Source organism: Equus przewalskii, chromosome 5 (genome assembly GCF_037783145.1).
Source record: "Equus przewalskii isolate Varuska chromosome 5, EquPr2, whole genome shotgun sequence".
Classification (NCBI taxonomy): domain Eukaryota; kingdom Metazoa; phylum Chordata; class Mammalia; order Perissodactyla; family Equidae; genus Equus; species Equus przewalskii.
This window is the reverse complement of record NC_091835.1, coordinates 86,833,330-86,860,449: the sequence shown is the minus strand read 5'-3', so window position 1 is coordinate 86,860,449 and position 27,120 is coordinate 86,833,330. Positions and strand designations below refer to the sequence as shown.

At 34.8% G+C, this 27,120-nt stretch overlaps 1 protein-coding gene across 2 annotated transcripts in view; it reads left to right on the top strand.

Moving 5' to 3' along the window:
• ZFC3H1 (zinc finger C3H1-type containing) overlaps positions 1 to 26,424 on the top strand; it is a 50,870-nt gene extending 24,446 nt beyond the window's left edge. Inside the window, exons 10-36 of one of the 2 annotated variants that reach the window (XR_011540574.1) lie at positions 182 to 319; positions 881 to 1,002; positions 1,411 to 1,560; positions 4,723 to 4,897; positions 5,153 to 5,284; positions 5,653 to 6,195; positions 6,281 to 6,390; positions 7,221 to 7,352; positions 7,459 to 7,580; positions 8,523 to 8,624; positions 8,834 to 8,953; positions 9,831 to 10,014; positions 11,525 to 11,711; positions 13,059 to 13,247; positions 13,816 to 14,053; positions 15,860 to 16,058; positions 16,436 to 16,541; positions 16,625 to 16,823; positions 17,369 to 17,463; positions 20,820 to 20,930; positions 21,204 to 21,308; positions 21,441 to 21,606; positions 22,706 to 22,806; positions 24,333 to 24,434; positions 25,062 to 25,101; positions 25,355 to 25,417; positions 25,547 to 26,424. Coding sequence is in view for 1 of the 2 variants with exons in the window: in XM_070622113.1 (XP_070478214.1) it covers positions 182 to 319; positions 881 to 1,002; positions 1,411 to 1,560; positions 4,723 to 4,897; positions 5,153 to 5,284; positions 5,653 to 6,195; positions 6,281 to 6,390; positions 7,221 to 7,352; positions 7,459 to 7,580; positions 8,523 to 8,624; positions 8,834 to 8,953; positions 9,831 to 10,014; positions 11,525 to 11,711; positions 13,059 to 13,247; positions 13,816 to 14,053; positions 16,436 to 16,541; positions 16,625 to 16,823; positions 17,369 to 17,463; positions 20,820 to 20,930; positions 21,204 to 21,308; positions 21,441 to 21,606; positions 22,706 to 22,806; positions 24,333 to 24,434; positions 25,062 to 25,101; positions 25,355 to 25,417; positions 25,547 to 25,684 (3,870 nt within the window). In the remaining variant the exon portion in view is untranslated. The remainder of the gene's footprint in view (positions 1 to 181; positions 320 to 880; positions 1,003 to 1,410; positions 1,561 to 4,722; positions 4,898 to 5,152; positions 5,285 to 5,652; positions 6,196 to 6,280; positions 6,391 to 7,220; positions 7,353 to 7,458; positions 7,581 to 8,522; positions 8,625 to 8,833; positions 8,954 to 9,830; positions 10,015 to 11,524; positions 11,712 to 13,058; positions 13,248 to 13,815; positions 14,054 to 15,859; positions 16,059 to 16,435; positions 16,542 to 16,624; positions 16,824 to 17,368; positions 17,464 to 20,819; positions 20,931 to 21,203; positions 21,309 to 21,440; positions 21,607 to 22,705; positions 22,807 to 24,332; positions 24,435 to 25,061; positions 25,102 to 25,354; positions 25,418 to 25,546) is intronic. The other variant, XM_070622113.1, reaches the window with a different exon arrangement.
• The last annotated feature ends 696 nt before the right edge of the window (positions 26,425 to 27,120 follow it).

Genomic DNA, 27,120 nt, shown 5'->3' with positions numbered 1-27,120 from the left:
TCAGTTAGGCAATATAACCAGAAGGAACCATAGATTGTCTACTTGAAGCCCATTGTTTTTATGGATTGAAATTTGGAGAGGTTAAGTGACTTGGCCAAGGCCACACAGCTAATTCTGGTAGAGCCAAGAAAAGAATAGAGATACTTTTGTTATCAAGAGTAACAGATGTATTGTCTTGCAGCTTCCAAAACATAAATCAGTGGTTGTAACACTGAATGATTCAGATGACAGTGAATCTGATGTAGAGGCTTCCAAGTCGACAAACAGTGTTTTTGGTGGATTGGAGTCCATGATTAAAGAAGCAAGACGAACCGCTGAGGTGAGTGCAGTAATAACAGACAGAGAGATGACTTAAATCATTACAGTTCATTTGTTCCTGAAAAGTGAACCTCAGAGGTACAGATTTTTAATATATTGAATTGTGGAAATATTTTAAGTATGTGTTATTAAGACTTTATATAATGAAGCATGTATTAATTTAGATATATTTAAGTATTAAAAATTCCCTTTATTTTTGTTTCCAGTTGACTAGTCCCTTTTTCAAAGGAGTAAAATTGAGTGGATAATTGTCCTCTGTACTAAGGAAATTTACTGTTTTATAATTGTGTTATGTTACCAGAAAAGTTTTCATTAAGGTGTATGATCTAAGTACAACATTTATTCCTGTTGCAACAGTTGTTTAGATATGATTTAGTTCAATTGTTTTCAGACTATAGGTTTTAACTACTTAGTGGATTATATAGTTAATTTGCTGGTTAACAACCACTGTTGTTTTTTAGAAAAGGAAAATAATGATGAAGATATTCAGTTGTTTCTAGGTATATGAGTGTGCACTGGGATTATTGAAAACTGTTGATCTAGTTGTCCAAATATTTTCTAGCAAGCTTCAAAACCAAAAGTACCTCCAAAATCTGAAAAAGAAAATGATCCTATGCGAACGCCTGAAGCTTTGCCTGAAGAAAAGAAGATTGAATATAGATTGTTAAAGGAAGAGATTGCTAAGTAAGTGGCATTTTGTGTAATTAGCTTTAAAGGCATGTGCTCTTTTCTTAGTACTTAGTCTGTGTACAGTTTATTGGCATTAGGAATTGAGTGATGGTGATTTTATCCAAGATGCAGAGTTAATGTTTTTATAACTCACACTGGAGGAGGAGCCAGGTAATCATATGTAGATTTGAATACAGTGATGCACTGAGATATAAACAGCTTAGAAAAAAATAAAAGCTGTTACAGAGGAGAGCTACACTGTCAGCTTTGAATGCCAACTTGAGTCATGCATCTTGGTCATCATTGCTATTATTAGTCAATATGATTAATAATTTTACTTTATGAAATAGAATATATCTTTAAAGAAAAGTAATTTCAGTTTATTCTTTGGTATAATTCATCTGTCTTTATTGATTGTTTTAGTCGTGAGAAACAGCGTTTGATTAAATCAGATCAGCTGAAGACAGGTTCATCATCCCCGGCAAACTCTGATGTGGAAATTGATGGGATTGGCAGAATAGCAATGGTCACTAAGCAGGTTACAGATGCAGAAGCAAAACTTAAAAAACATAGGTGAGCCTCATTATCTGATTAAATACTGCACGTATCTAAGTTTTTCTCTATTAGAGGGATATCTTTTTGTGGTGTATGTCAATAATAAGTACCCTGTATGATTAGAAAATCTTTTATACTTAGTAGAACTATAAAAAGCTATTGTTTTGTTGAATTATACATTTACGTAAAGTAATAATATTAACATTTAAATAAAAATACCGAGACTTCAAAGGAGAGTTTTCCCCTTCAGATTTAAATGTGGCTTATTCATTGCTAAAAACGTTGGCGAAATTCCTTGTTTTGGAATTTTCTTTAAAACATCTGGAATGTTTTTTGAAATTTGGAAGCATATTTTTATTATTAAGGATGGGCTTGATTGTTGAAAATAGTCATTACCTAGTCTCTTCAATAAGAAACATGGTCAAATACGGTGTTATTATAAAGTATGAATATTAAGTTATGATCATAAACTTCTTATGTGATTTTTGAAATTACTGTGTTGTTCAAGTGATGTTTGAAAATTTTGAGAATACATGTAAACCCCACAAGATGAACATGTTGAATGATAGAATTCATTTGAATTTATTAGCATATTTTGGGGGGAGTTAGTTATTTCATTGAGGTATAATTGACATATAACATTAGTTTCAGATGTACAACGTGATGATTTGATATTTGTACATATTGCAGAATGATCACCACAGTAAATCTAGTTAACATCTGTCCCCATACATAGTCACAAATTTTTTTTTCTTTTGATGAGGACCATTAGCATATATTTGACAGAAATAATTACATCATATTATTGAGTATACATTTTCCACTTCAAACATTGAAAGCATTAGTTGATGAACAGCAAAATAGTCTTAGTTAACATGACCATTTCTGAGCTTTGTTCTGCTAGTCCCCTTTCAGATTACAAATATAAGAGGGAGGTTCTGTGCAAAGATGGGAAGATTTTCCCATCCTGTTTTTAGTAACTGACTAACCAATTCTCAAACTTCACATCTGGAAGTAAAAAATGGTTATAGTGGGGGCCTGCCCGGTGGTGTAGCACTTAAGTTTGCGCACTCTGTTTCAGCCACCTGGGGTTCATAAGTTCAGATCCCAGGCACAGACCTACATACCACTGCTCATCAAACCATGCTGTGGTGGCATCCCACATACAAAATAGAGGAAGATTGACATAGATGTTAGCTCAGGGCCAGTCTTCCTCACACACACACACACAAAGATTACAGTGATGAGTAATGTTGAAAAATTATTAATGATAATATGTAAGTAATTTAATGGTTTTTAAAACAAGCTTCAAAAATTCACCCATTCATAGTTAATTAAAGAAAAAAAGGTAGAAATTTACAGCCTCATTTCTAACATTACAGCCACCTTGATACTCTTCTTTTTATTTTTTTAAATCACGGAAAAGAATGTAATTTGGAATGTTTTTACAAGGCATCACAGATAGCTCAAGGACATAGTGACTATGTACGCTTTTATATTAAGTATACAAAAATATGTTCTGTTCTCCATCTACAAACAAAACATTGGAAATTAAGTATTCTGAACAAAATAAAATACGTTTTTTTTTTTAAAAAAGATTTTATGTTTTTCCTTTTTCTCCCCAAAGCCCCCCGGTACATAGTTGTATATTCTTTGTTGTGGGTCCTTCTAGTTGTGGCATGTGGGACGCCCCCTCAGCATGGCCCGATGAGCAGTGCCATATCTGCGCCCAGGATTCAAACCAACGAAACACTGGGCCGCCTGCAGTGAAGCGTGCGAACTTAACCACTCAGCCACGGGGACAGCCCCTAAAATACGTTTTAAAATAGTCCTTTTAAATGTCTTCAGTTTTGAATGATATTTGTCTTTGTGCTTTCGTATTTCATTACATCTAAGAAGTGCCATTATTTTTGTGTTTAAGAAAATATGCTACTAGCTAGTCTGATATGCAGTAGTGTTAAGACACATCCTGATATGAGAGTGCTAAAAAATGCTTCATAGATGAAATACTGTGGTGACCACAAATCTCCAAAATTATCAGTAAGAAATGGTCTTGTGTATGTTTTAAAAGTAAGAGATTAAAATAAATTAATTTAGATTCCATTTCTTTAATAGCTTTCATAACAAATGAAAAGGTTTTTAAAATATCTTTCTACTCGCTATCCTCTGTATCACATATTCCCTGTCTTTATGATTCATTCTAGACGTCAGTTGTTGGAACTGTTAATATATGGTATCTTTCTGGGAAAGATGTTTTATTTTTTTTAGCCGTAATACTCAGTAGTTGAAAAGATGCAAATCTATAACCATAAATTTGTCTTTTTTGTCCTGTTTTACTTCTCAGTTCCAAACTTTACGTCTCTATGGTCATGCACCACATAATGACATTTCAGTCAATGGTGAATCGCATATGTGGCAGTCATCCCATGAGATTAGGACCATAGAGCCTAGTTGTGTAGTAGGCTGTACCATCTAGGTTTAAGTGCATTCTGTGATGTTCACACAATGACATCGCCTAACGACGCCTTTCTCAGAACATATCCCTGTCGTTAAGCAATGCATGACTGTGTACTGTTTAAAAATTAAGACTTCCTTTTCCTCTTCCTGCTTTGCTTTAGGTAAAATGAGTTAGAGATTTTTAGGTTAATTAAATGTGCTCCCATAACTAGAAGGACCTGCAACTAAGATATACAACTATGTACCAGGGGGGATTTAGGGAGATAAAGCAGAAAAAAAAAAAAAAAGATTGGCCACAGTTGTTAGCTCAGGTGCCAGTCTTGGCGGGGGGAATGTGCTTGATTATGTGTATATTAGGAGCTTTATAAATGAAGCTAATCAGCAATTTTCTGTCTTAAGTCTTCATTTTTCAGTAGTCATATAGGGTCAGATTCAGCCAACATTGAACATTTACTATTAATAGCTTTTCAACTGTAATTCACATTTCTCAGACTTAAGTGATTTTTTTTTAAAAAAAGATCAGACTCATAGTTGCTTTCATAAAATGTGTCTATTTGAATATGTGATTGATGAATATGAAAATACTATCTTTTTAAATTCTCACCTGCATGTCATAAATTTATTTTTAAAAATGAGCTACTGCTTTGTAGATTTTTCATTCTGATGGTATTTGTCCACTAGTTTAGAAAAACATTAATAGGAAATTTGTTATTTCCCAATTAGGATTCTCTTGATGAAAGATGAATCTGTTTTAAAGAATCTAGTACAGCAAGAAGCCAAGAAGAGAGAATCTGTTCGAAATGCTGAAACAAAGATTACAAAACTTACAGAACAGCTTCAAGCAACAGAGAAAATTCTCAGTGTCAACAGAATGTTTTTGAAGAAGCTTCAGGAACAAGTAATGCTTTTTTTTTTAAATTAAAATATTGTAGTTTCATGTTTACTACACTTTTTTCTGGGCCACTTTTTTATAAAACAAAGAAACCCATAAACCAAAGCCATCAAAATGTGTAACCTATATATTATTCTTCATTGACACTTAATATTGGAATTTTTTTTTATTTGAATACCCTAAAGCTGCTGTGTTTAAGAAGAAGAAATTTCCTGTCCTAAGGTTTACATTTACATTTTCAGAATTATCCTGTATTTTCAGATTCACAAAGTTCAACAGCGTGTTACCATTAAGAAAGCTTTGACTCTGAAGTATGGAGAAGAGCTTGCTCGGGCAAAGGCAGTGGCTAGTAAAGAAATAGGAAAACGTAAACTGGAACAAGATCGCCTTGGAGTAAGTTATTTGTAGAAATATTTTATTTTTGGAAAGGAGGAGGTTTTTATGATACTTTTGAGGGTAAGATGTATAAAATAACTCAAGCTTTTTCCTGCATATTCAAGGAGGATAAGATTAAAGCTTTGCTTTTAAATGACATCCACATTTTTTTGGAAGCTTGTTTTTAAATTTATTTTTGTTTTGCCCTTTTTTTTCATAGATGATAGATGAGCTAGGAAAACTGTTGGAGACTTGTAAAACTCTTACTCTCATTATTGATTTAGTTTTATAGTGTTGACATTGATTGTAGGATAGTACAATTATCTTACCAACAATTGTTTATAAAATCATAGCAATATAAAATATTTGTCATTTTCCTCCCCCAGCCGAACAAAATGATGAGATTGGACAGTTCTCCAATATCAAGTCCAAGAAAGCATTCAGCAGAACTAATTGCTATGGAAAAAAGACGGTTACAAAAGCTAGAGTATGAATATGCCCTGAAAATTCAGAAACTGAAAGAAGCTCGGGCCCTTAAAGCAAAGGAACAACAAAACATGATTCCAGCTGTGGAGGAGGAGCCCGAATTTTCTTTACCTCAGCCCTCACTTCACGATCTCACTCAAGATAAATTAAGTCTGGACACTGAGGAAAACGATCTTGATGATGAGATTTTATCTGGTTCAAACAGAGAACGAAGAAGGTCCTTCTTAGAATCCAATTCTTTTACTAAACCTAACCTTAAGCACACAGATACACCTAACAAAGAGTGCATAAACAAACCTACTAAGAATACGGTAGAAAAACCAGAACTTTTTCTAGGCTTAAAAATCGGTGAATTGCAAAAATTGTATTCAAAAGCTGACAGCTTAAAACAGCTGATTTTAAAAACCACCACAGGCATTACAGAAAAGGTTTTGCATGGTCAGGTAACTGAACATTTTGTATTCTTTATAAAATCTAGAATTCACCCTAACCTTACTTGTCTTATGAAATGATTGTTTTCTTTTGCAGGAGATTTCTGTGGATGTGGATTTTGTAACAGCACAGAGTAAAACAACAGAAGTGAAGCCATGTCCTTTTAGACCCTACCATAGTCCTCTTCTAGTGTTTAAGTCCTACAGGTATAAAAGAAAGATTCAATAAACCTTTTAGGAATGCTTCTTGTTCTTAATATTTTAACCTTGAATATTTAGTGATAATGCAAAAAATGTTGAATCATGGTCACTGAAAAATTGGGCTTGTCCTTTTAGGGAGAATAAAAGTAGAGTGTCTTGTTGTCAGATTTTAACCGTATCAGGAAATAAAGTTTAACACATACTTGGGTTTATTAATTCTTATCAGATTCTGATTTCTGGCCACTGGGGGAATTGTGGAGAATTCTGCATTGTTATCTGTTAGGGATTTTAGGAAAAGTAACTGGAGTCTTAGGAGAATTTTTAATTTTTGTTTTTTAATTTTACTGTTACTCTAAGGCGTACATTGGCCAGCTTTCATAAAATTGATGTAGACATTCTCAGATGATTAACTTTGTGTGAAGTTGTCTTTTTTCAGACTTCTAGAAGTTAGGAGACTGTTAAGTGGGTATGATTTAATCATAAAATTGTAAAGTGCCTACCAGGTAGTATAGACTTTTTCCCTAGTTTTTTTATTGGCTGGTAACGTGTGCAAGAAATAACAATATTATATAGCATTTTATCAAGTGGGAAGAAAACACTACTTTTAAAATACAGGGGTTTTTTTGTTTTTTGTTTTCTGTTTCAGATCTTTTATGTTATGGGTATAAGAGTAGCTTGTCCCTATCACTTGATACTCTAGTTGTTCTCTAGAATTAATTTTGGTAGTTGGATAAATAGTAAGCTCAAAGTATAGAAATTTTAATTGAGAGTAAAAATGAAAATTTTCTCAACTTTGTGGGGAGTGTTTATGTCCTGTCCTCTTCTCTTCTCCGTAGATTTAGTCCATACTATCGAACCAAGGAAAAACTTCCCCTAAGCTCAGTGTCGTATAGTAACATGGTTGAACCAGATCAGTGTTTCTGCCGTTTTGATTTAACAGGAACATGTAATGATGATGATTGTCAGTGGTGAGTAATTTTTATTTGTGAACATTTTATAATTTAAAAGACAGTCTTGGTTATTTAGCTTTGATGTGTACCTGATTATCTTTTCTGTGTTGTCATTTTATTTTAGGCAACATACACAAGATTATACGCTTAGCCGAAAACAGCTATTCCAGGACATTCTGTCATATAATCTTTCTTTGATTGGTTGTTCAGAGACAAGTACTGATGAAGAAATTGCTGCTGCAGCAGGTTTTTAAAGACCATTTTTTGTTCTCCAAGTGAAAATTTGAATTTAGGCGATGTAAAAATTTTATATTCCACTGTTGATGTCTTTAAATACTATAATAATTCAATACAGTAGTCATTAGCCATATGTTGCTATTCACATTTAACTCAGTGACAATTTACTTCCTCTGTCCACTAGCTACATTTCAAGTGCTCAGTAGCCACTTTTGAACTCAATAGCTCGGTAGTGGTAAGTGCTTACCAATAGGACAGTGCAGTTAGAACACACTTCCGTCGGTGCAGAAAGTTCTTTGGATGGAGCTTATCTAAATAGTTCAGTTTATTTGGAAGCATATATTAACATATTTCTATGGAAATTTTACTAATGATTTAAAAATAGACCCCTATTTTATTTATTATTGTTTTCAAAAATAGAGGAGGGTTGGAAGTTAAGGTAACTGTAGGTTCAAATTCTACAATGAAATGAAAAGGATTTTAATCACTTTGACATTGTAGAAAGCACAGATTACTGTCAGGTATTGTGAGTAAATATTGTTAAGTTTTCCCCCAGATTTAGTGCCAAATAGTAAACCTTAAACTGTAAGTCTTTGGAAGTAAGGGAATTGGTGCTTATTAAATTTAGTGTTCTCACAGCCCAGAGGGATTGTAAAATCACTGAGTCTATTTAATCATTCCAAATTCGGGACTTTAATTTTCACGTACTTGTTTAGTTTGTTTCAGGAAGTACTTTCTTTTCAGTCCAAATTGGATGTGCGATGTGGTCGGGTTTGACGTCGTAGTTGAGATAGTGTAGGCCTTGCCCTCTAGAAGGCCGTAGGTGTTTGTGACCAGTACCGTATACTTCCCTTTAATTCTTAAGCTGTTCTTCACTTCGTACTTTTTAATTAGCCTCATCTGTATTCCTTTTTAATACTTTTTATGAAGATAGTGTTGCTCTAATTTCAGAAAAATATGTTGAGAAACTTTTTGGAGTAAACAAAGATCGTATGTCAATGGACCAGATGGCTGTTCTCCTTGTTAGCAATATCAACGAAAGTAAAGGCCATAGTGAGTACATGTCTCTCACCCGGACACAAGGACCTTACGATTTCTTTATGACAGCAAGTTTTTTGCAGTTATTTTCTCAATATAAAAAAAAATGTCATTTCAGACTAACTTGATAGAATAAATTTAGCTGTTTTTGAATATTGTTTGGGTAGCCTTCAAAACTATTAAAAAACTAGTTATATCATCTAACAATCTCCTGTCTACTTTAGCACCTCCGTTTACAACCTACAAAGATAAAAGAAAGTGGAAGCCGAAGTTTTGGAGAAAACCGGTTTCAGAGAATAACTTCAGTAGTGATGAGGAGCAGTCTACAGGACCAATTAAGTATGGTAAGAAGTAATTTAAGACTCAAAATCATTAAATTGTAGTATTCCATCTTTGTCTAACACTTGGCTAATCTTTTGGTGTATCTACTAGCCTAGTTTTTTTATTTCTATTTTTTTAAAAACAGTGATGCCATTTGGTGTTTACGGCAATTAGTTCTTCATTGTGCAGGACTGCCCCTTCGATTGCAGGACATTTTCTATGCATGGCCCCTGCCCAGTGAATGCAAGGATCACTCTTTAGTAAATGTGATGGCTTCCGTTATTGCTAAACATGCTTGAGTGGGGGGAGGGGAGTGGTACTGCTCCCATTTGAAAACCTGCCTAGCCCATGTCCTTCTTGAGGCGGGTGTTCTGTTTTGTGAGTCCATGTTTTCTGACTTGCAAGTAGGCTCACAGGATGAATGAACAAAGTAATGTGTGAATGGGTGCCTTATTTTCAAGCATATCTTGTGTGATAATCTCAAATTTGCATAATTTACTTGTTTACTATTTGTGGGTTAGCAAATATCTAATTTACGTTATTGTAACACTTTTTCTCTAATTTAGATGGAGTAGTATAAATCATCTTCATAAATTATAGCTTTCTCTTACAATTTAATGAATGTAAATTATTAGATGATGTCATTTACTCTCAAAGTAGGGAGACCATGCATCTGGTTTGCCCAGCGGAGTCCTACTTTATACCTGTTGTCCTGGTGTCATTTTTAATAACACCCCCTTTCACTCTTAGAAATGTCCTAGTTTGGACAAGAAATTTTGTGATTGCTCTACCTTAAAACTATGAGTTACTTCATGTCATTAGAATCTTTAGAATATTTTAAAGATGAAGCCAATTTTTTTTAAGAGAAAGTGTGAAGCTAATGATACTTTTCCTATGTAGCCTTCCAGCCAGAGAACCGAATAAATGTTCCACCTTTGGATACAGTTGTCACTCCAGATGACGTCAGATACTTTACAAATGAGACTGATGACATTGCTAATTTAGAAGCAAGTGTGCTTGAAAACCCTTCTCATGTACAGCTCTGGCTCAAGCTTGCGTACAAGTACTTGAATCAAAATGAGGGGTAGGTTCTTTTAATCTTTGTGTGAACTGTTGCACATTTATATTTTTATGTTTGAGATTTATTTCATCTATGGTAATTAGCTTTCCTTCCTGGTATCAATGGAGTCTTTGTTTTTTGAGAAAGCCAAAAGCACTTCATTGTTTAAAAGCTATTAGAAAAAATTTAAGATTAGATCTTGAGTTGTGTGTATGGGTAATAAATTAGCTACGATTTTTAACTTCAGTAGGCTCTTATTTCAAAGTAAGATTAGTTAAAACAGTAAATTTTGAAAGGTATAAGTATTACTTATTGAGTTTTCTTAAAAGTCAAGTAGTTGTCTCATAATAAAATTAGGATAAAATCACAGTGTTAAAGTTTATGTTAATTTTCATTTGGAGATTTAAAGCTTGTCTAAAAACCTCTAAATTCTGGTGAATTGACTTCTGTATGTAGTGTTATGTGCATTCAGATAAGGTAAATAGTAATTTATCTCACAAACTACAGCTCATATTGCATAATTGCATTTTCTAACTTCTACTTTTTGATAAGAGTACCAGGAATAATCTTTTATTAGCATGATTTTAAAATTATAATAATACTGTTTTGGGGTTTTTTTCAGGCTACTCTGAATGTCTGTCTATCTTAAAACTTAGTATAAAAGCTTTTTGAGTAAGGCAGCATTGCAGAATGCTAACACACTACACACTCCTGAATGTGGTGTTTATTTAACTCACATTGTGTGTCATTTCCAAGTTAATAGGATAAGTTACAGTGTTTTCTTTTCTGACTCATTTACTGAGTGCAGGCCAAAAGAACCATACATTATTTTATGAACAGGATCATGAGAGACAATTATCTTCTCCAAGAGATAGCAAGCCCATGACTGTTGAAAAGAACTATTATATTGAAAGCTTTGATATTTTGTGCTGGCAGTAGCTGGCCTTGAGGAAGAATTGTTTAACTTTTCCCATTCCTGCACCAGTGTAAATCATAAAAGGTAGTGCTGAATAAGGACGCAAAGCACATTTGAAGTTGATAATCTAGTGGTTTTATAGCACTGTGCTTTCATCTGGTAAATGCTCACCGAACATCCACTTAAAAAGGAATTGTTGGTTAGGGCTGGCCTGGTGACGTAATGGTTGGGTTCGTGTGCTCCACTTCAGCAGGCCAGGGTTTATGGGTTTGGGTCCTGGGTGCAGACCTGCACGCCGCTCTTTGGGCCATGCTGGGGCGGTGTCCCACACATAAAGTAGAGGAAGACTGGCACAGATACTGACTCAGGGCCAATCTGCCTCACTCCCCTCCCCCAATAAAGCAAAAAGGAATTGTTGGATCTATGGGAAATCAAAAGCTTTTTGGACAGATGTGATCTAAAATCCTAATCTACCTCCCTTTATCATAGGTGATTTCTAGCTGCTTGGTATGTTCTAATAGAATGTAATTTAAAAATTGACACATTAGATTAGCTCAATTTAAAAGTATTTTCAAGCATTTTTTTTTTTAAACGCTCTTTTTTCTTTTAAATGTGTAGGCTATGTTCTGAGTCCTTGGATTCTGCTTTAAATGTTCTGGCACGAGCTTTGGAAAACAACAAAGACAATCCAGAAATTTGGTGCCATTACCTCAGATTATTCTCAAAGAGAGGAACCAAGGAGGAGGTGCAGGAAATGTGTGAAACAGCTGTTGAATATGCTCCTGATTATCAAAGTTTTTGGACTGTGAGTAGAAAAGATAACATAGTCCTGTGTGTATGTACGTGTTCATAATTCTTTGGGTCATTTTAAATATTGACACGTAGCTATGCTTTATCTCCATTTAGATAGAAGAACCTTACTTTCAGTGTCCAGTAACCTCAACACTTCTCTGGGTCAAGATTAATTTAGACCAAACAAAAACAAAATATTGAGTGAAGGGTGATTTTTGTGTGTGTGTTGTTATTGTTAACTTTATTGGTAAGAGAAAAATATTAACATTTTATACGTATCTATTCTTAAGCAGTTTTAGTTTGGGCAAAGTTAAGTGAATTTTTTGCACAGCATCTGAAAACGATTTTTTTTTTAATTTCTTATGGTTGTGTAACATTTTCATGAATATCAGGAAACACTTTGGTCTTTTTGTTATCTGTCCTCATTACCTATGGAAATAATCTGTAATTTGTACTAATATTAAACCTTGCCAAGATACAAAGATTTGGTGAAAAAATGAATTCTTCCTCATTCTTTGGGAGAATAGGATGTTTCCTACCCAGGCTTAAACTTAAAGTTATAATTAATCCACTTGTAAAATAAATATTCAATGATATCTAAACTTTTACCAGCTGAACTCAGGAACCATTAAATTCAGATATACTTTCAAATCTATTACTGTCAGGTCTGTTGTTTACTTGCTAACTGAAATTCAGAACAAATAGATTTGCATAACATGGTCACGCCTTAATGAGTGAACGTGCCACTCTCATTCTCTCTCCTAACTCAGGTACTGAATAGATCTGGACAGTGAAAGATGCTTGAATTTTGACCTGGAGCCTTGTACCAAAGTTAATGCTATCAATCACCACAAGATTTTACAGAGTTTAGGGGACTTTTTTTTTTTTTCCCCCAGTTGTTTCGTCTTTAAAGGGCCTCTTAATTTTTTAAGTCTTAAATTATTTATTTTGTCACATATTTGTAGTATGAATGCTATTCTCACAATTTTTACACAGTCACACACCTAAGCAATGCACATTGTATGTGATCATAAGCATAGGAGGTTTTGGAGATCCATTGTGGTCTTGCTGCTATTTGCCTGTTGATTCAAGGAACGGAGAGATGAAACTGCTTCAGCGATAGTTCTGAGAGTACATCTGTGGTGTTGTAGTTTTCATCTGATTCCTCTTTCCACCTTGTGGGAGAAGTGGAAAGCTAGGTTGTATAGTACTGGAAGATGGGTTTATACATATTTATAATTGCCCTTTTTACAGAAATTGAAGATTTAATATACAGTTTTTTAATGAAATTTCAAGAATCTGTAGCTTTACAGTTTATTGTTATGAAGCAGGATTAATTATATGAAACCCCTTTGGGCAGTTTCTGCACCTAGAAAGCACCTTTGAAGAAAAGGATTATGTATGTGACCGAATGGTGGAGTTTCTGATGGGAGCAGCCAAGCAGGAAACATCAGCTGTCCTGTCCTTTCAGCTTTTAGAAGCTCTTTTGTTTAGAGTTCAGCTGCATATATTTACTGGGAGATGCCAAAGTGCACTTGCAATTTTACAGGTAAACATTTATTATATCATTTAATTACATTTTGTGGAGAGTTTCTTAAAGGTCTAAAACGTTATAGGTAACATTATTTAATGATAAGAACACAGGCTTATAGATTTGAATCCGTGTTTTGCCACTTACTAGAAAGTTGTGTAAGTTGTGGTAAGTTTATGACTGTTTCCTCCTTTGCTTAGGGGGGATAATACTTTCTTTAGAGTACTTATGAGGTTTAAATGAAAATAACATATGTTAAGTACCCAACAGAATAAACTTCAATATTCTGTTTTCTCTTTATCATTAGATTTTTAATATCAAGACACTTAAAATATACAAATAGATTTAATCTTTTTTATGTCATAAACCTTAGCATAGTAAAAAATATGTTAATCTGGTATTGACATCTCAAGAGTTTTTTTCATTAAAAAAATTGGTGACTATCAAAATTTTGACTTAGGTATTTAAGAACCATCCCAAGGAAATATAATACTTTTATTCTTATTTGCCTTTATATTCAAATCTTACTAAGAATAGAAGTCATTATTTTTAAAAACATTTTCAGATTTTTTTTAATTTTGCCTAGAATGCATTGAAGTCGGCTCATGATGGAATAGTAGCTGAGTACCTTAAAACAAGTGATCGATGTTTGGCATGGCTGGCCTACATACATCTTATCGAATTCAACGTTCTCCCTTCAAAATTTTATGATCCATCTAATGCCAATCCTTCAAGAATTGTTAACACAGAACCATTTGTAATGCCATGGCAAGCAGTTCAAGATGTAAAGACTAATCCTGACATGTTGCTAGCAGTTTTTGAAGGTAAATATAAGTATTTATAAATTAATTAGAACACTAACTTGTCCCTTGTTATGATTGTTTGTAATTAAGTGGAACAAATTTATATCTATATTGCATATTATAGTCTCACACTTTATTATATAAATCTCAAAAGATTAAGGATTGAATCAGATTAGATGGGCATTGACATCTGTGAAAGCCAGTAATTGTATACTACATTACCTATGCAGTTTTTCTGATTATGGCAAATGATAGCAGCTAAATGTAGATAATATAGATTATATAGGTTTAATAAGTTGATCGAATCACAGAACCAGGTAATTCTTTTTTTAAGCAACCCATCAAGGTGAGAGTTAAAAGATTATAACTTACCTTGTCAAATAATTATTTTCTCCGTCAATCAGTGAGTTTTATTGCTACTATACACTAAATGATGTATCCGCTATGGAATACATACACATAAGGTATAAAGCCTATTCTTTCCTAATGAGTAGATAGCCTAGTCAGAAGATAAAATCTGTACGTTTGACATAATTATTAAACATATGAGGCCATATAGCTGTGTATTAGTATAAAGTCTAAATTCTGTGCTTAGAAGAGACTGGTATCCGTGATTTATAGAATTATATGGTACAAGCCGTAAACCCGCAAGGAAGAGATAGTTGTAGATTGGCGTGATCAAGGAAGTCTTCATAGAAGAATTAGGTGTTGGAGTTAGATTTTGAAGCTTGTCTTCGATGTGACATAGTGGGCCTCCTCAAAGATGGAACACTTGTCCTATTTATATTTCCCAAGGTCCTATAATGTCTGACAGTATACTAAGTGCTTAATAAATGTTTATTTGAATAATCCAGTGAAGAAAAGGAGGACATTCCTGTTAGGGGAGCTAAGTAAACAAAAAGCAACATGTGGATGAGAATTGCATTGAATGTGAAAGGAGATTAGAAGAAGGGGAGAGTCCCTATCAAAACCAGAGGTTTGTGCTGGAGAATAGTAGGAATTAAGCTTGGTAAGTGGAATGATACGAGATTTTCAAGAATTTTTGTAAGTGTGGTAAACTTGATGGCAGTAAAGTTTCTTTAAGCAAGAAGGAATGTGCTGAAGAGAAATGATACCAAAGGTAGGAAAACCAACCAGAAGCGGATGGCCATAACTGAGACACAAAAAAGTAACCTGGGAAAAAGAGAGTATTTATTAGAGACATTTGAAGTTATATGACATAGAGATGTGGGAGACAGATTAAATGTCAGGGAATAATAGAAGAAATAGTCAAAGGTGATTTCAGAGTTTTGAGACTAGGAAAAGGAAGCTCTGTTGATAGAAAACTGGTAAATTGGGAAGACTGATTTTGGTAGAACCGGTATTTGTGAATGGTAATTGGTCACTCAAGTGGAAATTTTTGTTGACAGAAGGAAATAAGGAAGTGGACCTTCAGTGGATGATTATGGATAGAGAAATGGATTTGAAAGTTATTAACATAGAAGTTAGTTTATTACAAAGTGCTTTACAGTTTTTAATGTGCTTTCACAGTAAATTATCCAATAGTTGAAGCTATGAGATATTTCATCTGAGGAAATGAAGGCTTAAGAGTATAGCATTAAGGGATAAAAAAGAGAAAGTCAGTGAATGAGAGCCACAGGAAATATAAATAATCTTTTGGAAACAGAGGCAAGAAGAAAGTAAACAGAGGAAGAACATTATCAAATGCTAATCCGGGAGAATGATTGTAGAGATAGGCTTTCAGGTTTGTTTAGATATGATCCTTATAAGCAAACTTCGAAAGTGCAGTTTCAGAATGGCATTCACTTTTAAACTCCACAAATTCAGGAAGTCGTGCTGCCATTGGGCGAAGAGGAAATGGTGGCAGTTGTGCAAATTAAAACAGCATACCATTCTCCAAGAAGTAGCAAGATCAAGTAAAGGACTCTTTACAGGGGGACATTGTGTTTTGAAGGAGTAAGAAAAGGATTAGAGGAAGACATATAGATGACTACGGAACAAACAGCAGAGCAAGGCCTCTTCTGAAGTGAGTCAGAGAAAGATGAAAAGATAATTCATTCTTTGACCTTTTATTCTTTTTTTTTTTTTTTGAGATCAGTTTTAAGGAATTTAGGATAAATGCAGAAACACTTGTTTAAGTGAAAACACTGCTAGATGTGAGAGCTTATATTGGATGGTTTTATTTTTTACCAGGAAAGTGAGCATAAGAGATTGAATTTTAGGAGTTTGGAGATGTCAGAAATATTTCCTTTGGGTAAAAGCCAGAGTTCAGTAAAGGTGAATAAGATGATGGTCAAGCAGAGGGATAGGCCATCTTTTCCTATTGGTCTCTTAGAGTTTAAATGACACGGTCAGATAATTCATCTTATGTTTGATTCATGTTATTGTGATGTTTTTGGATAGATGCGGTGAAAGCTTGCACAGATGAGAGCCTTACTGTTGAGGAAAGAGTAGAGGTCTGTGTTCCACTTTACACAAACATGATTGCTCTGCACCAGCTTCTAGAGAGGTAAAACTTAATTGACCAGCAGTTAACCTTGTGTTAAGAATTGATTTTTTCATGTGTTTAGACATATGCTTTTTCTTGTGAAGGTATGAGGCTGCAGTGGAGCTTTGTAAATGTTTATTGGAATCCTGTCCCATGAACTGCCAGTTGTTGGAAGCCCTTGTTGCTTTATATTTGCAAACAGATCAGCACGACAAAGCCAGGGCAGTGTGGCTTACTGCGTTTGAAAAAAATCCTCAGAATGCAGAGGTTTTTTATCACACATGCAAATTCTTCATTTTGCAGGTAAAAAAAAAAAAAAGTGAGTTATAGTTCTTAAATACGATGTTTTTGTGTTTCACGTTTAAGATATTTCAGGCATCCGCCTCTCCAGGAAACTTTCCCTGGTCCTTTTGCCCTTTGCAAACTGTGTTAGGTGTTCCTTCTCTCTCTGCCGTGATACCCTGTGCACGGTGCTACCACTGCACTTACTACAGTGTGTTTGATTTTGTTGAAGGCTGCTTTATTTGCTCTGAGAGCTCTTAGAGGGCAGGGACCATGTCTTATTCAGATTCAGAGCCCCTGCACCTAGGGTAGTGCCAAGCACGTAAGAGAAGCTTAATAGATAGTTGGTGTATGAGACTTGATGCTGTGTATATTGGGTGTAAACCTGTTTAATGGGTAGTTGGGTTCAATTTGGAGATCAGAATAGAGAGGTTATCTCTACCCCCACCTACTCAAGAAACGTAGTCGAATCGAGGATTTTTTTTTTTTTAGCGCTTTTTCTTCCCTTGAAAGATTTTAGACATTGTAAGCCTAATGTATGTCCCGTCTCCCTCTTTTTAAAATAGAATCGAGGAGATAATCTTCTTCCATTTTTGCGGAAATTTATTGCATCCTTCTTTAACCCAGGATTTGAGAAGTATAGTAACTTGGATCTGTTTCGGTAAGTTTGTATAACTCTTGATTTGTAGAGGAATGAGAGATAGTATAGTTCATTGGAAAGACTGCACACTTTTTTGTGGATTGATTACATTTATACTGATTTAAAAAAAAAAAAAAAGAACAGTCCAACACTCTCTTACAGAATTGTTATGAGATGGGGCCAGCCCCAAGGCTGAGTGGTCAAGTTGGCGTGCTCCACTTCTTTTCTCAGCCATCACTTTCTCAGTAATTTATGTAGAGCTCTGTATTTACTGCCTTTATTTGCTTCACTGTGAGCTCTTGTTCTAACGACCATAAGAGGCCACAGCAGATCATGAAGAATGATTTTTGAGAGGCTTATAAAGTTCTCTTTCCTTCTTCCTGCTTGTCTCTCTGTAGAGATCAGCAGACTTTTTTCTTAAGGGCCAAATAGTAAATATTTTAGGCTTGCAAGCCACTTGTTCTGTCACTGCTTCTCACCTATACTGCTGAAGGAAGAAAGTAGCCATAGACAATATAAAAATGAACGGGCGTGGCTGTGTTCCAGTAAAACCTTATTTACAAAAATAGGCATAGTTTGCTGATCCTAAGTAAAACAGCGGCAAAAGGAAAATATTTTATCATGACATACTCTATTATTTTCTGTTAGGAGGAGTTGAGAGAAGGAAAGCCTAAGCTGAGTATCTCCTGAAAGAATTTCTTTTTTTTTTTTTTTTCCTTTTTCTCCCCAAAGCCCCCCGGTACATAGTTGTATATTCTTCGTTGTGGGTCCTTCTAGTTGTGGCATGTGGGACGCTGCCTCACCGTGGTTTGATGAGCAGTGCCATGTCCACGCCCAGGATTCAAACCAACGAAACACTGGGCCCGCCTGCAGCGGAGCGCGTGAACTTAACCACTCAGCCACGGGGCCAGCCCCAGGAATTTCTTATGGAAAATACTAAGTGAAGATAAAAATCTTGGCTTTATATATGCAAGTCTAATGTTTGCAAATATTTATCTTTTCTTAGGTGCTCCCTCGGTCCGCCTCCCAGTATAGAAATGTTATATGAAGACATATTTTAAAAAATAACCCACATTTTGTTAAGTTAGTGGTCCATCCACTCTAGAATGTTTTATGAACATGGCAGTTTTATTTTGAGATTTGGCAAAAAAGTTTGGAGTCACTGTTCTTTCCCAGACTTGAGTCTTCACATCTGTCCTCTTATGGTAGCCAGTCTATCGACATGTGATTTTAGTACTCTTCCTGAAGTTCTTTCTGCTCTGCTACATCTAGATTAGTATCTTACAATTAGTTACAAAAGAATAATTTAAAATGCAAATTAATAGAAAAGAAGTTAACTATAAGGAATTTAGAGATTGTTCAGCTTCCCCATGCTGACTTTCTCCCTGTTCAAATTAGATTGCTTTAATGTCTCAAAATAAGACATGACAAATCCAAGGCTGAACCAAATTTTTCATAGACTTACTGGTTCTGGTCTTCCTTTGGGCATGGAAGTAATTGGTTTAGCCTAAAAGAAGATGCTGCCCGTTTCTGCCATGGTAACTAATCAAAGGTCTTCAAATTTTCTTGATGTCAGCTTAATGAAGCAGAATAAATAAGTGTTAATAAAAATTTGAAAATGGGCTGCCTCTAAATAATTTTTTATTGTTTACTAAGTCATCTTCCTTTATTAAATTTTTTGTGGGAGGAGTCATAATTCCTGAGAGTTACGAGGAAAAGGTATCCTATACTTCGTTTATTTAGACAATACTGAAGTTCTTATTTACACAGAGTGTGCATATCTGTTAATTTAGGAAATCTTTTTTGCATCACATACTAGGAGAATGGCAATAGGTGGGATGGTTTTTGGCATTGTCATATTTACTGATATTGGTATAAATTTTTTAAATTTATAAATATAGCTAGAGTTGATTAATAGGAGAAGTCAGTGCTCTTAATAGGTTCAAATTTTTTTTTTTTTAATTTCATGAGTAGAAATTGTAAAGGCAAAATACTTAGAACTGTAATATTTACCTAGAGTTGGAGTCTGTTGTTTCCCTTTCTGTGTAACGCTTAGCATAAAGATGAACAGAAAAGGGCCGGCCTGATGGCGTAGTGATTAAGTTCACGTACTCTGCTTCCGTGGCCCAGGGTTTGTGGGTTTGGATCCTGGGTGCAGACCTACACACCGCTCATCAACCATGCTGTGGTAGCATCCCACATATGAAAAATAGAGGAAGATTGGCACAGATGTTAGCTCAGGGACAGTCTTTCTCACCAAAAAAAAAAGACAGAAAGAGCTAGATGTGGTAAATTTCATATTTCGAATAATTTGAAGATCAGTGGATAGCCATAAATGTTAACTCAGGGATTTCATTCACTTTACTGAAGTTAGCCTAGGGATAGAGTCTTACATAGATAGATTTGAAGTCATCTCTTCTAACTTACCTCAATTTTCAGTTGAGAAAACTGATATCCTTAGAAATTAAGTGATGATAGTATGGCTAGTTATGACCAAGCCAGGATGGTAACCTGACTTCTAGATGTCCCATTTCTTCCTTTTCTTATGGTTCCTCCTCCTCCTCCCCTCAGCCCCAATACAGCCTCTCTAATCCATTGAAAGTTAGTCCCTTGAAATAATTTTTAAATCCAAGATAAATGGTTATACTAGATGATCATTGTTGAGATCAGTGTATTTCCTTTAAAAGTATCATTCTTGAAGACATTGGTAAATGTTATACATGCACATTCACATATATTGGGGGGACCCTGAATTAGTCAAAGTCAAATAGATTTCTTTACTGATCAACTTCTTAGAGCCTTTAATATCCTAATATATGTTGTGGCTTTTTAAGAGGGGCTATAATTTCCAGTGTATCCCAATCTTATTTGATCATAGACCCCTTTTTGACAAGTGCCTTGTGGGGCAATATGTTATATGGAATATGCTTTGACATCATGTCCAAAACTGAATCTATAATGGTATGTGTATGTATGTGACGGAAAGATTGTTTTCAGCTATCAAGTTTTATAACTCTTAAAGAACTTTTTTTTTTTTAAGAAGAAAGTACAGATTTTGTAGGAAAATCTTAGATACTTGTTAGTTTCATTTGTTTTTCTGTTTTTAATTAGGTTTAATTAGATGATTATGGGGGTTTTTTGAGGCTAGAATAAAAAATTTACTTTAGGAGAGGAGTTAATTGTGTAGGTGTAAAATAATAACCATGTGATGTTAGAAATGTGACCAAAGCGGTATGGTATACATGTAAAAGTAAAGTCTCGTTACTTTATAAAAATATGTGAAGGAAATTCACATTGAAACGGAGGATTTTTTTTTTTAAGTATTAGTAATCCATTGTGTGCATCAGCATAATTTCAAACAGTGTGTTTTCTTTCAGGTATCTCTTAAATATCCCAGGACCACTTGACATTCCAGCCCATTTATGTAAAGGGAATTTTGATGATGAGGTGTTGAACCACCAAGTTCCTTATTTGTGGCTGATTTACTGGTGAGACCTTATCTATTGTGGAGAGAAATGTTGTATACTAGGCTCCCATTTGTTATTTATCACTGAATTGCAGGGTGTTAAAATCAACCTGATGTTAAAGTCATTGAACCAAAATTGAAAGGATGCTAAGGTTTATCCATTATTAAAGAAGAAAGATCCACAGAAGGATTCCATTGTAATCATATCTGTAATGTTTAAAATACACATTGTCATTCCTTTACCTAATAGAATTGAGCTCCAGACATACAATGTTTTCCTTCATTTTTTAAACAGCCTTTGTCATCCTCTTCAATCAAGTATTAAAGAGACAGTGGAGGCATATGAGGCAGCGTTAGGGGTGGCCATGAGATCTGATATAGTGCAGAAGATTTGGATGGAGTAAGTTTAGTTCCTCTTAATAAGAATGGGATTTGGAATAAGGGGGTGTGGTGGGGAAAGGGGTGATCAGCTTTCTCGGTGAAAGAATTACTGGCTTAATTCTTCTAAATTGTAATATTTTTCTTTTGGCAGTTATCTTGTCTTTGCCAATAATAGAGCTGCTGGATCCAGAAACAAAGTCCAAGAATTCAAATGTTTTACTGACTTAGTGAATAGATGTTTGGTTACAGTCCCTGCCCGATACCCCATTCCTTTTAGCAGTGCTGATTACTGGTCCAACTATGAATTTCATAATAGGGTAAGAACTTAAAGACTTTTTTCTTTAGATACTTGTACAAAAGAAGGGGACTTTAAAAATGACAACAAAACTCCCATTTTTATATCACGAGAGCTTTTCCTAGGACCACTTTCCTAGCATTTACTGTTATTCTTGACCATGATTCCTACTTACCTCTTCAAAATCTAGGAATAGAGCCCTTTAAGGTTCATTTAAGATAAAATGTGTGTGTTGATTATGTCCTATTTAAGAAAATTTAACATTGAAGCAAAATGTAAGAGATGTTAAGGATTAATACATATTAAAGAAGAAAGATCCAAAAAAGTAATTGTAATAATATCTAACGTTGTGCTTGAAGAGTTGGAAATGGAAAATTCTGTAACTTCAAAATAATAACAGGCTTACACGGTGTAGTTGCTCTTTTTGTCAGTATTTTGTCAAGCAAATATGTCTATACATAGGGCATAAGAAAGCTGAAATCAGGTGCTGTTTAGAATTTTAAGAGTAGAATCTGATTAATGATATATTTATAATGTTATGCTCTTATAGGCAATGAAGCAAAGGGTTTTTTTAATTTGTTTAGTTTTCAGAGACCCCTTTTATTCAGTGCAATGTAGGCTAAAAGCTCTACTGAGGCACAGTGTAGACCAAAACCTGGATGTATTTTATTTTTCTTTGGTGGGGTGGTTTTGTTGCCAATCGGGATAACCAATTATTATGCTTTGTACTTCTGTGCCATTCTTTATCCCAGGATCTCAAACCACTTTATGGACATTAAGTCATTTACACACGGGCATTCCATGAGCGAGATGTGGCAGGTATCATTAGCCCTATGGCTTGCCCAGCTATACAGCAAGTCAAGGCAGACTCAGGAATGAAACCCGGACTCTGGCTTCTTGTCAGTGTTCTCAGTCCATGGCCCTCATCACTAGACCATATTTCCTAATTCATATTTGGAAAGTCACTAATATAATTAATGGTAGGAACTGTAACTCACAGCATCATACATTATTATAATTTATACATTCATGTCTTAAAGGCCATGTTGGTTTTCTCATTAAAACAGAGATAATTGGATTTCACATTTTGTTGCATTCATTTCCCCCCTCAACCTTTACAGGTTATTTTCTTTTATTTGAGTTGTGTTCCAAAGACCCAGCATTCCAAAACATTGGAACAGTTTTGCTCAATTATGCCAACTAATTCTGGACTTGCACTGAGGTAAGAAAAAATAAAATTCTCTTGGTTCTCAGCTCAATGATATTGGCTCTTCATATAAAATTATTCTTGAAAACTTGTTAAGAACAGTCTGTTCTTCTGCTGTTTCCTACTTGATATATACTACTTTAATTCCAGAGTTGTTAACCAGTGTATAGGTATTCATGTAAAAGTCAGTATAAGAATCTAGTCACTTCAGAAAATTGTGCAGGTTAAAAGAGGGCACATAATTCAAGTTAAGTTCATCTGTGTTCCCTAAGCACACACCGTCTGTCCGCAGCACATGCCTTATAAGCAGTAAACATGCTTTACAAAGGAATATTATTTCAGAGGTTTTTAAAGTGTTACAGAGACAGCAGCCAATTACACATATTTTGGTTACTATGACTTGTTTTCATAGTAGATCAGTTGGTCTCAAATATTAGCGTGCATCACAGTCTCCTGGGATGCTCATTTAAATTGCAGAGTCCTGACCTTGAGTCCTCAAACCACATTTAAGAAACACTTATCTAGGGATTTCATACATTCAATTAGAAGGAGATTTCTGAGCATTTTCTTGTAGTTTCTGTGCTCCACTAGAGTAAACCCATTTTCACCCTCAAGAATTGTGCTTTCTAGTTCAAAAAGGTACCCTGCATGCTAATGCTTTGGCTTCTACTTGTGCAGTCATTCCACTGCGCTGGTTTTGTCTTATGTTTCTAAGTTTGTTTTATGGATTATAAGTACCTAAAATATTTATCACATATTCCCTTGTGTTTTAAAGTATTTACATTCTATTTAGCATGTATGTGGGAAAATGGTATAAGAGATTGAAAAAAATCAAAATCCTAGGGCTGTGACAGAAATAGCCATAGTGTTTTATAATAAAAATTCTTAGTAAGCATGCTAATCTGCAGAAGCTAATTACAGAAATTTGTATAACATCGCTTTTGGTAAAACACGTGAAATAGAAAACGTGGTATTATTTTGACTCATTCGTATTTTCATAGGCATTTGGAATATAGGTGGTTTAATTGTTGATTTTGTTGGTAAAGCTCCCCTTCTGTGTTTTGATACGTCTTATTTCCCTGTGGTCATCCTTATCCTTTTTTTCAGAATAGAGAACTTAATAATTAGTCACTGCACTTACATTTTATCTCAAGAAACATTCATGATTAAGTATACATTGTGTACTAAAGAAAGAAGAAACCAGGAAATTGCATTGCTGTATCAAGTCATTATTTTAGAAAATTTGAGGGAGGGGCCACATGGAGTGTCCTTTGAGAGAATGCTTTAATATTCTGAGGAATACCTGGGCCCTATTTTAGTTTGTTGAAAATGGCATGGGTCTTGACTGGACCTCTTGCTACTTTGCATGTTCCTGTCCAGGGTAATTTTTGTAAGAGACATACTACAGATACTTGCTGAGTAGCCTTGATGAAATTTAACTGACCAAAACTTGTACCTCATCAAACATTCTGCTCGGAGAGCACATTTGGGGTTCCCTGTACTTGCAATGCTTTGTTCATTTTCCTGAATGTACTTTACAGGCTACTTCAACATGAATGGGAAGAAAGCAATGTTCAGATTCTGAAACTTCAAGCCAAGATGTTTACATATAATATCCCAACATGCCTGGCCACCTGGAAAATGTAATGCAACAATCATGTACCTGTTTTTATAGCTATTGCTTTTATTTGTAAGATTTGCTCCAGACAGGTAATTTTAAAATGATGTCTGGTTTTTTTTCCTAGACAGATCTCTACTCTAATTTAGAGGGGTTTTTTTGGCACTTGCTGAAGTTTTATATCCAGAGTGAGGTGCTCATTAGCAATTGCTTCTAAAAGCAAAATGGATTAGAGTTTTCATTTTCCTAGAAGGAGAACATTTAGATAACAATACTGTTATCAGACAAGCCTGTGAGACACATTTTAAGACCACCTCTTTTGAAATGCAGGGTTTTCCCCATGATAGTCTGGTGTCTTCTTTATTTAAAAGGTGTTAGTTCCAGGTATTTTTTTACTAGTAATTATAAGTATTTTTCACGAACGTTATTTATGTTCAAAACACTGGTCTGCTTTATTCTTGTAAAGTTGATAAAAATTGTTGAATTTTTCTTTTCACTATAGGTTACCCTCCTTGGAAGTTTAGCCTGTTACTTTCAGGAAGTTTTGTACTCAGATTCCCACAGTCAGTATTCTGCCAGTGGTAGTATCTCATTTTGTTCAAATATATATAAATTTTTCTTTTCCCTTTTCTATATTCCTTTTTTTTCTTAGAGCCATTGCTGCTGAGATTGTTCTAAAGGGACAAAGAGAGGTAAGTCATGATTGACTATCAGATGGGTCACTTTTTTTTAAGCCATCCTGCCCCTTTTGTTAACTTCTCAATTTAAAAGGATTGAAGCATAGAAGTTAACATCCTAAGAACTCTAAATGTTTGGAAACTCCAAAGCCCAGCGTAACCATTTTGTCTTGAGAATTATATTATGAGTACCATTCAAATGGTTAGGATTATAAAGGTGTTTTTCATCGCGTTTCCTGATGGAATTGTGTGTATATCTATCTTATAGGTCCACCGTTTATATCAGAGAGCCTTACAGAAGTTACCTCTTTGTGCATCACTGTGGAAAGATGTAATGCTTTTTATCTTTTATTTCATCTTGAAGTTTTCCTATAAATTTTCTGCATGTGCCATGTCCATTGATGTGGTGATGCTCAAAGTCTAGCTAAGTCTTACTTCTGTGCTTCCCTGTCTTTTACAGCAACTCTTGTTTGAAGCATCAGAAGGAGGTAAAACTGATAACCTGAGAAAACTAGTTTCCAAGTGCCAAGAGATTGGAGTCAGCCTAAATGAGCTCTTAAATTTAAACAGTTACAAAACAGAAAGCAAGAATCACTGAACACTGGGTGCAGTCAGTTCTAAGTCCTTATAATAATTGCCAAAATTATTTGAATGATCCTTCAAGATTAGGCTGATCCCTGGCTAAGGTCTGTGTAAGGCAGACAAGCATTACTGATCATATCAAGTCCCCTACAATATCCTATCCTCAAAACCGGAAGCAATGAACATGACCCTCTTCGGTTGGATAAATGAACTTCCCGTTTGGCCTGCTTCTAGGCCCTGCCAGATTCTCATAACATCATGTACGTAAGTATAGTTCTTCAAAGTGACTGACATTTATTTTAATTTTGCTTTGTTTTTGTTTTTCTTTTTTACTCTCCCCTTCCTTTACGTTGTGCTGTTCCTGATTCACTTGACACTCTGATGCCTGAGAGATTCTTGTTTGGGAGTTAATTCTAGGGCTGTGTTTACAGTAGAAAGCAGGCAGTCCCTTTTAGTTCTTCCTCTTTAAACCTTTGAGATTCTTCATTTCAGGATTTAAAACTTAAGCAGTCCAACTTAAGGAAAGTGTAACTGCCATGGCCACAAGTCTGCTAGTTGCACTTGAATGCTCTAACAGGGTTGTTTATTGCCCTTTCTACGTTCTGGACTCCTTGCCGAGACTGTTTAACTTGAAGATTAAAGAAACTATTGCAAATGCAGTGCATCAGAACCTAAGAGTGGTCAAATATTATGTGCAATTTTTTTGTAAAGAAATTTTAATTTATAATAAAGTTTAACAGTTTAAAGAACAGTTAATATTTGAACTGCTTTGTATTGAAATACTACTTTGTAGTATTAAAATTGTTTATAAACAAAATATTTTTAATATAAGTTAACTTTTTAAAAAATGTTGCTGTCTTTATTCCCTTTGCACACTCCTGGTGGGAAAGGGTTGAAGTAGGACACACAGACATTCGCTGTAACCATCAGTACTTTGTTAGCCTGAATCTACTTTCCCGTGAAAACATTCCAGGGACTTTTTAATTCATGAGAAGATGGGTCATCTTCTGTTTTGAGGACAGTGAACAGATAGGTTTGCACTACCATTAAATTCCTTGTTCTCAAGACCACAGTGTTTAGAAAGTATCTCCCAACTGTAGGTTGAATGATTTGCTTAATGACATGCTGTCTTACGTTGAATATCAATATGACCAAATATAAAGGAGACCTTGCTTTTTGTTTTGTTTTGTTTTCAGTCTATAGTGGGTTGTTCACACCTGGTAGAAAAATTGTTAATGTCACACACACTGCCACAGATCCAATCTTAACAGCTACAATGTGATCAAATTATTGGAGTCAGAGCAGCAGCCCCATGAAATACTAGGCAAGTTTATACATCTGTACATTTATATAATGCTCAGTCAAAATAAAACCATGTTTTAAGGCCCTACCAGACAGTGCATATTTAGCTAGTAAGTGCTGGTTGGTCAGGTTAAGAATGGAACCCATTTG